At 40.1% G+C, this 10352-nt stretch overlaps 1 protein-coding gene across 1 annotated transcript in view; it reads right to left on the bottom strand.

Annotated features, from left to right (window-relative positions):
- Window positions 1-10352, bottom strand: part of lama4 (laminin, alpha 4) — a 48575-nt gene that overhangs the window by 34767 nt on the left and 3456 nt on the right. The window contains exons 2-12 of the mRNA XM_020611516.1: window positions 7614-7715; window positions 7351-7478; window positions 7175-7255; window positions 5808-6022; window positions 5065-5165; window positions 3847-4027; window positions 2333-2416; window positions 2046-2197; window positions 718-828; window positions 238-349; window positions 1-23 (exon numbers count right to left, since the gene is read on the bottom strand). The exon at window positions 1-23 is cut by the window's left edge and continues 171 nt beyond it. Of these exons, the coding sequence (XP_020467172.1) occupies window positions 1-23; window positions 238-349; window positions 718-828; window positions 2046-2197; window positions 2333-2416; window positions 3847-4027; window positions 5065-5165; window positions 5808-6022; window positions 7175-7255; window positions 7351-7478; window positions 7614-7715 (1290 nt within the window). The remainder of the gene's footprint in view (window positions 24-237; window positions 350-717; window positions 829-2045; window positions 2198-2332; window positions 2417-3846; window positions 4028-5064; window positions 5166-5807; window positions 6023-7174; window positions 7256-7350; window positions 7479-7613; window positions 7716-10352) is intronic.

Genomic DNA, 10352 nt, shown 5'->3' with positions numbered 1-10352 from the left:
CTGTTCCCAGTCTTGGATCATCTCTGTACATATCCACAAACACATTATGGAGAGATTACAGTATGATCACACATCCTTCATATGAGTTAGGGGCTCAAATGCTTAAGTTGTCTGGATTGTAAGTGCAGGTTCAGAAGTCATGTGTTTCTCACCAGAAAGAAAACTTCAGCATTGTGAGAAATGCTCAAGACACTGATAATACAAAAGAGTCTGCTGTATGTTAGAACTGTCCACTACCTTCAATGCGAACATTGAGATCAGTAAGATTTGCGGTGAGCTGCTCAGCCAGAGTGAGGGTATCCAGTGTGTCATTATCCAGTCTGTTCCCCAAAATCTTCACCACACTCTCCTGAAAACCACAACACAAACTAATCAATAACCTCTGGTAGCATCGATCAGTGGCTAAAGGCACTTGCCTCTAAAGACCAAGCTGGACCAAGACTAAGTCCCAAGTGCCTAGCAGAGAGATTACATTTAGTGTAAGAATTCATGTGTGCTGTGTAGAATATAAACATAGATATGCATGAAAGAAGCTTTGAGTTTAGATTTTTTTATATCATTGTTATTGGGATAAATGTTGCTGGGAAGAGTTATAACACTGATGTATAATGTACAGTATTTGTAGGAAAAAAAACTTAATTGGTTTAAGCTTCTATAGATTTCCATGGACTTCTTAAATGGTTAATGTGCATTAAATGAAATGATGTCTTTGCTAACCCATTTTTCCAGTTGTTTGACCTTTAACGCCACAGTGTCTGTGGCCACCTTCAGCTCTTCAGTCTGCACCTTCATTGCAGATGACCTGTTTCTCCAGCCTTGAAACTGTGCCTGGAAGCAAAGCATTTCAGTCAGACTGCATTATCATGAATTAGCAATAGTTAAAAGTTCAAAGCAGCATAAAGATCATTTAATGAAAAAAGACAATGTAAACCTGCTGAAAGAAGTAGACTGTTAAATAGCACTTTTCTGCATAGTTCAATGCATTTCAGGAATTGTTAGGTAAGGCAGCTATGCAGTTTTCACTTCTTTAACTGGTGTCATCTACTGTATGTCTATTTCAGCTACACATTTATTAATTTTCCTACATTTGAAACTAATTAAAACACTTGAAATTTTTTTAGCCACTTAGGGGCAGAACTTTTTATCATTCCAAAATCACAGGAGTTTAACTGTGAGGCAACACAGCTAATCACTGAACCACCATACCGCCCTATTATAACCCTGTAAAGTTGATATGGCTAATATAGTAAGCTATTTCCTGTTTAAACATTAGCATGCATTTGGAGTTATGTTCCTAATAAATGTACATAGATTTTTTTGGTGTCCATAAACTCTAGAGAAAATAATTTGATGCTTTAGCTAGAAGCTGTTTGACTTCTAATTAGCTAGCTAGTTGCTAAATTTGTTTATCTACTTCTTTAGTGCTGGGTAGGTAGTGCACAAGGGGTTTATCAGAGACTTTTCTTTGAAAACAGGTGCATGCTGCTGATGAGACTTAATGACAGTGAGAGCAGAAACAGCAAAGTTGCCAGCCATAAGTCCAAAACAGTGAGGTAAAAGAAGCTAAAGAGCACATCACTCTGAGGGGGGCTTCTCAGCCTGGTGACACTTATCTGTGTTTTTTTTTACTACAAGCAATCCATTTCATGGTATACCATAATTTCCGGACTATAAGCCGCACCCACTAAATGTAAGCTGAAAAAACATGTTGTACATAGCCGCAGGTGTCCACGTTGTAACATGAGATATTTCGACAGCCAGCTCGATCGCCTGTAACTTGAGGCTGCATCATATGCATTTCGTTGTGTGTTTTCCATGATGAGGGTGTGTGCATGAAGCGACAAAAGTAGCGGCTTATAGTCCAGAAAGTACGGTAGTTATTTGTTCCATTGAGCATATAAAATTTGTGATTAGTGCAGCTTTAATTTTTCTTTTTACAAATGGTCTGGGAGTGTTTATTTTCAAACACACTGCATTGCACAAATGACATATGTGAAATTTTACTGACATTTTCTTGCATTTACACTGCATTTATGTGCATGTACCTGCAGTCGATGAGCAGTGTAGTTGTAGTATTTGATCCTGTCATTAGCAGCAGCCCCAGTGGAAATGTTCAACACTCCAACTTTCAGCTGGTCCAGTGTCTTATTGGAAAGCTGCAAGTCCCTAATCAGATGCCAGATGCACTCATCACAACCTATATCCAAAGAAGAAAAGTGGGTTAAATATGTATTAAATTGTTTCAAACATAGAAGCGCAACAGTCTTTTCTTCTTTTTAAAACTGTATTAATCTGTATTTGAGTCTCTACTGTGGTTCTTAATTCCACTTACTGATGTTGCACAGGTTGACGTTTGCAGCCTCTGGCAGGCACTCTCCTGTGTGCATATCACAGTGGCCACTCTCACAGTCACACTCTATAAAAAACAGATGAAGATGCACTTTAGTCTCTTTTAGTCATCTTTGATCAGAATATGTCCTTTAAATCACACATAAACCAAGTCTCTAGATCTGCCTTCTTTCACCTGCGCAATATTGCAAAAATCAGGAGCATCCTGTCTCAAAGTGATGCTGAAAAACTGGTCCATGCATTTGTTACTTCCAGGCTGGACTACTGTAACTCTTTACTATCAGGATGTCCCAATAATTCCCTAAAAAGCCTCCAGTTAATCCAAAAGGCTGCAGCCAGAGTACTGACAGGAACTAGCAAGAGAGATCATATCTCTCCCATATTAGCTTCTCCCCACTGGCTCCCTGTAAAATTCAGAATAGAATTTAAAATCCTTCTCCTAACATACAAAGCCCTTAATAACAAGGCTCCATCATATCTTAAAGACATCATAGAGCCTTATCATCCTAACAGAGCACTTCGCTCTCAGAGTGCAGGTCTACTTGTGGTTCCTAGAGTCCACAGAAGCAGAATAGGAGGCAGAGCCTTTAGCTATCAAGCTCCTCTCCTATGGAACCAACTCCCAGTCTCAGTTCGGGAGGCGGACACCCTCTCTACCTTTAAGATTAGACTTAAGACGTTCCTTTTTGATAAAGCTTATAACTAACTTTGTGTCTCCTCTCTCCTGTAGTGTGTCCTCTCTCTCTCCCTGTACCTTTCTGCAGGTTGCCCTGGCCCTGGAGCTCTATGTCTCTGACGAGCAGTCACCAGCCACATCGACCTGATCAGTGTTTGATTGTTGTGTCTTGTTGCTTTTCTTCTTTTGTCTCTCCTCTATCCACTCACCCCAACCGGTCGAGGCAGAAGGCCGCCCACCAAGAGCCGGGGTCTGTCGGAGGTTTCTTCTGTTAAAGGGAGTTTTTCCTCCCCACTGTCGCCAAGTGCTTGCTCAAGGGGGATTTGTTGGGTTTTCCCTATGTAATAATATTGATAACAGTAAGGTCTAGACCTTACTTTGTAAAGTGTCCTGAGATTACTTTTGTTGTGATTTGGCGCTATACAAATAAAATTTGATTTGATTTGATATGATTTAGTTCACATTAGTGTAAGTTCTTGATCAGCTGGACACAGGTCAGTGCACATCTGTCTTGTGGCTTCTCTTGTGTGGGACTGCTTATTTTAGCAGCTGTGTGTGACTATACAGTACACCTGGGTTTCATGCTGATGTCATCCAGCTCTCCACAGAGAGTCTTCAGACACAGGGTCACAGCTCTCAGAAGATACTTCTCTGACATCATGTACATTACTGTGGTTGTGGGTGTGGGAATGTGAGTACTCAGAGCAGCTTTTTCCTTTGGGAAAGCATTATCTGCATTTAATATTTCAACAAATGCTATGGGAGTGTTTTTTAAAGAGTATGAGAACATCAACACATGCTTTAATGGACAGATGACTTACTCTGGCAGCCGGAGGGGCTGTAGTCCCAGTAGCCTGTGAGGCAGCGCTCGCAGTAACGACCTCCGGCCCCTGGGCGACATGGACAGCTGTGGGTGAGAGGATGGCAGGTGGAACGAATGGAAGCTGGCCCACATTCACACCTCCGGCAGCCCTGACAGCTGGAGAAACCTGAGTAGCCCTCCTAGATTACATGAATGAAAATTCTTTTAGATCCCACAATCTATTTGTTCAAGTTTTTTTTTTTACTTACTGTTGTGCATCACTGAAATGATATTTCTTCTGTACTGCAGCTGAAGTCTTGGTAGTTTTGGCCACTATTTCTCTCAGAATCTGAGAATGCTGCAACATTACAACAACAGAGGCTGGCTGGAAAGAAACACAAACACTCTGACAGCTGAGCTGGTTGTCAACAAACTAACAGTGTAGTCAAATTATCTAAACTATCTAAAAATGAAACTCTGTGAGTCACCCAAAATGTTGACCACACTGGAAAACAATGGTGTGGAACTTTGTTCAAACTTGAACCTGAAGATCAGTTTGTAAACTTTGCTGGATTTATTTAAGACATGGTTTGTGTAATATTTTACTATTCACCTTTGTTTTTAATTCCAAATAATTTCAGGTGTCATGTTTTACTTGTAAAACTAGAGTTAAACCCCTTTCAGCACTCATTCTGAAAATGATATGCTGTCAGTGCTTGCATATCAACTGAAACTGTTTCAGGTGAGAACACCAGAACTACGTCACACACTTCCATTTCAACTGTTTCATTGTTGTTTCAGCTTTGACCATTTAATATCAACTGAAATTTCAGCTGCATTCATGACAGTTTAACCTTTAAGTTTTTACACTTCAACTAACTTTTTAACTTGTATGAATTGTTAAGAAAGATCTGTAAATTTAACTTGTTAAAGTTTAAATGTCTCAACTGCAAATTTTAATCAACAGCAAGTGCATTTTCTACAGAAGACTTTTCTGCTTCTACTGTTCAGCTATTTTCTCATCCAAATATTTTTGGCTAATGTGAGGGCTTGTTTGTACGCTGTCTGATTCTCCAACTGTGTTTCTTTTATAGGGAATGGAAATGATAGGAATGATAACCAAAACCATGAAAATAAAATATCCAGGGTATAAAAATATGTTGTAACCCTGCTTCACACAGAAGGTTTTGATTATTCAGAAGAAATACCAGGAAGATTGAGCAAAGGTTTGTCTCACCTCACACTGGTCACAGAGACGTCCAGTCACGCCTGGCTTGCAGTGACACACTCCTGTCCTGTCATCGCATGAAGAGGTGCCACATTTATTGCACTCGCACACTGGGACAGACACAAGACACAGATAGATATTTTATTAATCCCTAAGGGAAAATTCGAGAAGCCATGTTAGGTGTAAAAAGGGCAAGTTAAAAGGATGAAAGATAGACAGGAACCACTGCAACAGGTAGCCGCTATGGTGGAGCCAAGTCATATGTATTGATGAGAGCATTACAGGTCAAAAGCACAGTGGAAAGGGTTATTTTCAGCCTATTTTTGTTTTTCCACTGGACACCTTCAGGATTACATACAGACCAAAACCCTTTAAAATAGCAACTGATCCAATTAAAGACATAATATAAAGATAATTCCTCAAAGTTATTTATATGCTGACTCCAACAGAATGTGACATAATATCTTGTAGTAACACACTGAACTGAGAATGCCGAAGTGCCAACCCTGGCCAGAATGTTCAGCAGACAGCCAGAGCAACTGTATCAACAAACTCAGTTAATATTCTTGCCTTCATTATGCACCCTGCTTTGTTGTTGGCTTAAAAACTGTTCATAGAAAATTAAGAAACTGCAATACCTTCACTCAAGCACACTAGGGAAAACTCTTCTTCACATCCTGAGCCTTTCAAATATGGATCTAACATATCTTGAATGGAAATTAGGGATATAGGAGTTCACTCATTGCCCCCACCTCTACAGTTCTTGGCACTGATGGCATCACCGTAGAAACCTGGGGCACACCTCTCACAGTTGGCGCCAGCAGTGTTCCCCCAGCAGTGCTGGCAGTGGCCTGTCCCGTTGTGGCACTCACTGACGATCAGGTTAGGGTCAGAATTGCCATTACAGTCACACCGCTTGCAGGAATTGCCAATCTCCATGGGGTTACCATAGTAGCCTGGTGCACACCTGGACAGGAAAACTGCAGATGACTGACAAGATTCTGGATAGTCTCTTTGACATTTGGTGCTTTTCCTTGAGTTCTTCCATGAAGTCTTTTCATTAACTTGTTTCCATCTCATCTCTATTTGACTTAGTTATTTAAATAACCTGCAGACAAGGGGCCCACTTGTGTGTTCAACTGCTTGTTACAGGTCAGGATAAAGAAAGCAAACATTAGTGTATGAAATGCAACAGAGTGGCAGATTTTTTATTTGGACACACACCTCAGTAAAAACACAACTGTCTTGTGGAAGCTGTAATATTTGGTTTGGCCTCCATTGAAGGACCAGTCACTATCTCTACATTATTACATGTACCTGTAAAAATACTGACAGACTGACACCAAAATGGTAAACTGAGCAAATTACAGACAGAGTAAGCTCAAAGCACTGCAAGCAATGAAAACAGTTCATTCAAATTTTTAAGTTTGGGTTTGAAAGGCTGTGACAAATCCCCTGCTGCTGTTTATAATGTATATTTGAGCAATACAACATGTTGGTAATTTATTAAGAAATGCTTATGGGTTTATGTAATAAGACACTGAAAAAGGTTTTTATTTTATTATTTACAATATTCAGTGCTTAATGATGAATTCAAGCGCTAAAGGACAAGGAGAGCCAAGGGGATTTCTCATGATTTGTAACCATTAAACTTGTTCTAATTAATGAATTATAAATGGCCCATAAAGCAATAGTTTGTTAATCTCTAAACCATTATATGCCATTTATTAGTAAATGTGTTACTTGAAGTGTTAATGGGCAGTAGAACCCGGGTACATGTTGCAAGCATTTTGTAGTGGTTTGCACTGTAACCTAATGTAAAATATGGTGGGCATGAAAAATGTGTTTTATCTCATCCCATTTTCTATACCACTTAATCCCGAACGGGGTCGCGGGAGGGCTGGAGCCAATCCCAGCCGGCATCGGACAAAAGGCAGGGTACACCCTGGACAGGTCGCCGGTCCATCGCAGGACCAACACGCAGAGCGAACAACCACACACACATTCACTCCTACGGGCAATTTAGAGTTACCAATCAACCTAAGCCACATGTCTTTGGGCAGTGGGAGGAAGCCGGAGTACCCGGAGAGAACCCATGCCAAGCCTTGTCATCACTGACCTCTCACAGAGATGTCCAGCGTAGCCCTCTTGGCACTTGCACCGCAGAATGTGACTTCCTCTGCTACAGTGCACTGCGAAGCTGGCCGAACACACAGGGGAAGGTATTTCAGAGATTACACACTGCTAGCCAACATGTAGCTTTGTGATAGAAGAAACAAATACAGACCGGCTTACTTGTTGGTGGGAAGTGAGAGGGGGCACGCGCAGGGCTGGCATATGTGGCGTCCGTACAGGCTGACAGCTCGCATGTAGCCATCTTCACACATTTCACAGAAGTTACCTGTACTGTGGCCCCTGCAGTTCTGAAAACGAAACATTAAACTCATGGTGCCCAGTTTCTCACAATATTAAAATGATCTATTAGCTATTTTCATGAAAATGAATAAAGCAGTTTGTTAATGCTGATAACTTCATGATAATCAGCAGGGAAAACTTACTATACAAATGCCAGTGATGTCTTCACAGTAGTCAGCGTGGCCTTTGCAGTTACATGGTAAGCATATGTTTTTCTCACTAAGGAAAAATCCCTTTTCACACACCTGCAGTGGAGACATAAAGGAAATACTAAAAAAATTAGAATAGAACACCAACAATGAAGTGGCTTTGTCTGCACCCTGTAGATTTTGGTAGAAGTTGTCATTATGCCCCAGGGGAGACACAGAAAGTTCATGATGTGTCCAAGTGAGCCTAAATCAGCCCACTATAAACTATCTATCTAACAAATTTCTACAATTTTAAAATGTATTTTAAAATTAATGGGCAATGAATGGTAAGATTAGAGTGATATGACAGGATCTTCTAGATTTAGTTAACAATCTGGCTGTGGATTTTTAGAGAAGTTGCTAATGTGAGACAGAATGGGAGTTTAAATAGGTAAAGTGTGAGGCAAAGGTAAAGTCAGTAAGTTTCAGTAGTCCAGGTGTGATGTCATAAAAGCATGGACAACTTTTTCTGTGTCAATGAGCATGTATCTAGTCTTGGAATCTTGCACATGTGCCAACTAATTAAAGGACAAGGACCATAAGCAGAATATCAATTTTTTCTTGTTAACTAAGGTAATATATAAAAAGGCCAAAATGAATGCTACCAATACAAACATTACTGAGAACATAGAGACAAACAACACTGCTAATGCTGAAGCCATAGTTACAACAACTAACGTTAATGCTAGCATTAGCAACACTGCAGCAGAGCCAGTCACCGCAGGACAGAGCAGCAGCAGGGCCTCTGGAAATCAACAGGCTGCTGCCGCTGCCTGTGTTGGATCCACCTGGCTCAAGGGAACTGGAGATGAAGAGTGCATTCAAGCCTTCAGATGTAAAACTTGAAGGCACCTTTTCTTGCTGTGAGATATTTACATGCTAATAATAAAGTTTGCTTTGTTCTGATGAGCTGGCCTAATGTTGTAAATCACTCATAACAATGATTTACAGTATGTTGTAACATTAATACAAATCTATGCATTAATACAAATCTATGTGAATAAAGGTAAACAGTACTTAGAATAATTAGAAAACATTGAAACATATGAACTAGACAATTTTAACAGTGCTTTAATTTTATGTATTGGCAATATACCCTATTTCCACACAAATTTTAGGCCTATTCTAAACATTACCATGCAAGCACATAAAAGGGGCCAGGCACATGCATACATCCCAGGCAGCCTCCTAGTGAAAATACATTCCTGTGCACATGCTCATGAAAAATAGAAAAACATACCTTCTTTTTATGTTTTGCTTCCAGGCTGTGAACCACAATGTCAAAACTAATACGCATACAGTATGTTACAACACTAAAAGTTGAATGAGTCAGTGCAGTTGAGCATACATTCCTTTAGTTTGAGCATTAGCAAAAGATTATTATGTTTTTTGCTGTTTACTTTGACATTATACACTACAAATTAGCAAGAACCAAAGGCAAAAAAGTTGATTTCTCAAAACTGCACAAACAGGAAACTCTTCTGAAGTGCAGCAGCTCTCTTCTGTTTACAGAATGTTATTTTAAAGCCTGCATCCTGTCTGATGTTTGTTTGCCACAGTTTCACAGCTGTGTCCAACACACACACACACACCCTGACCATCTTTGAACATTTGAATCAGCACCATTCAATGAGGTGTACAATAGCACTTTGTTTGCATCAGTCTATGAGAATTCCATAGTTTGACCTTCAGATTCCTCTCAGTCAACCGGACACTGATACTATGCATCCAGATCAGCAAGAAGAACATTTCCCAGACATCCAGTATTGTATGCCTACTTGTGATTCATATTTTCCTTTCATTTATTCACAGATGGGCTGTGAGACAAGACACGCTTTTGTTGCCAGTTAATGTGAAACATCCTGTGAACAGCAGCATTCTTCCTGCAGACCCATTTCCTGAGGTTTTCCCTGACCCAGCATGCACATACACTGACGCCAGATCCATTCATCATCACCAGTTAAACACTCAATGTGTCAACCCTCCATGTAAACACACCTTAAAAATCCAACTAATGATGCACATGAATTTTGTGCACATGAAAAGAGTGGCTCCAAAGGCTAGTCTGAGCCATTAGGAGTTATGAACCATGGTTTTATGGGAAATCCACAGCAATCCGCTCCCATTTCCCACTTAAAGCCACTTAAAGGAGCTTTAAAATGGCTCAGACCAATTAGCTGTGTGACAGTAGGTGATGGGTTGAACAGCTGTAGTGTGTATACACAGGGGAGCAATAAAGGAGGTTTATGACTGAAGGAAGATAGAGCAGAGGGTTAAGAGGTAGGACATGAACTGCTGAGACACCTCTAAAATGTAGTATACAACCCTGCAGCTTGTGCAACATATTTCTGCCATGTTTGTATGTTTGGAGTTGTAATCATTTGCATTTGTAAACTCCAGACCTAAAGGGAATAGTTCAACATCTTGGGAAACAGGTTTAGTTGCTTTCTGTTTGAGAGTGAGATGAAGAAGGCTATGAACTTGCAGTCAGGATAAGGTAGCCTAGCTTAAGATAAAGACTAAAACCAGGAGCAAATAACTAGCCTGACTCTGCCTAAAGTTAAAAATACACCTACCAACACCTGTAAAACTCATTCATTAACATTAAGTATTTAAATCTAAACATAACAATTTGTGCATTTGTATTGGAGCTACGTCTTGATATACTGCAGTTTATCCATCTACCCAGTAGTC

This window comes from Monopterus albus, unplaced genomic scaffold, assembly GCF_001952655.1.
Source record: "Monopterus albus unplaced genomic scaffold, M_albus_1.0 scaffold114.1, whole genome shotgun sequence".
NCBI classification, from domain to species: domain Eukaryota; kingdom Metazoa; phylum Chordata; class Actinopteri; order Synbranchiformes; family Synbranchidae; genus Monopterus; species Monopterus albus.
This window is presented reverse-complemented; position numbering and strand designations above follow the sequence as displayed.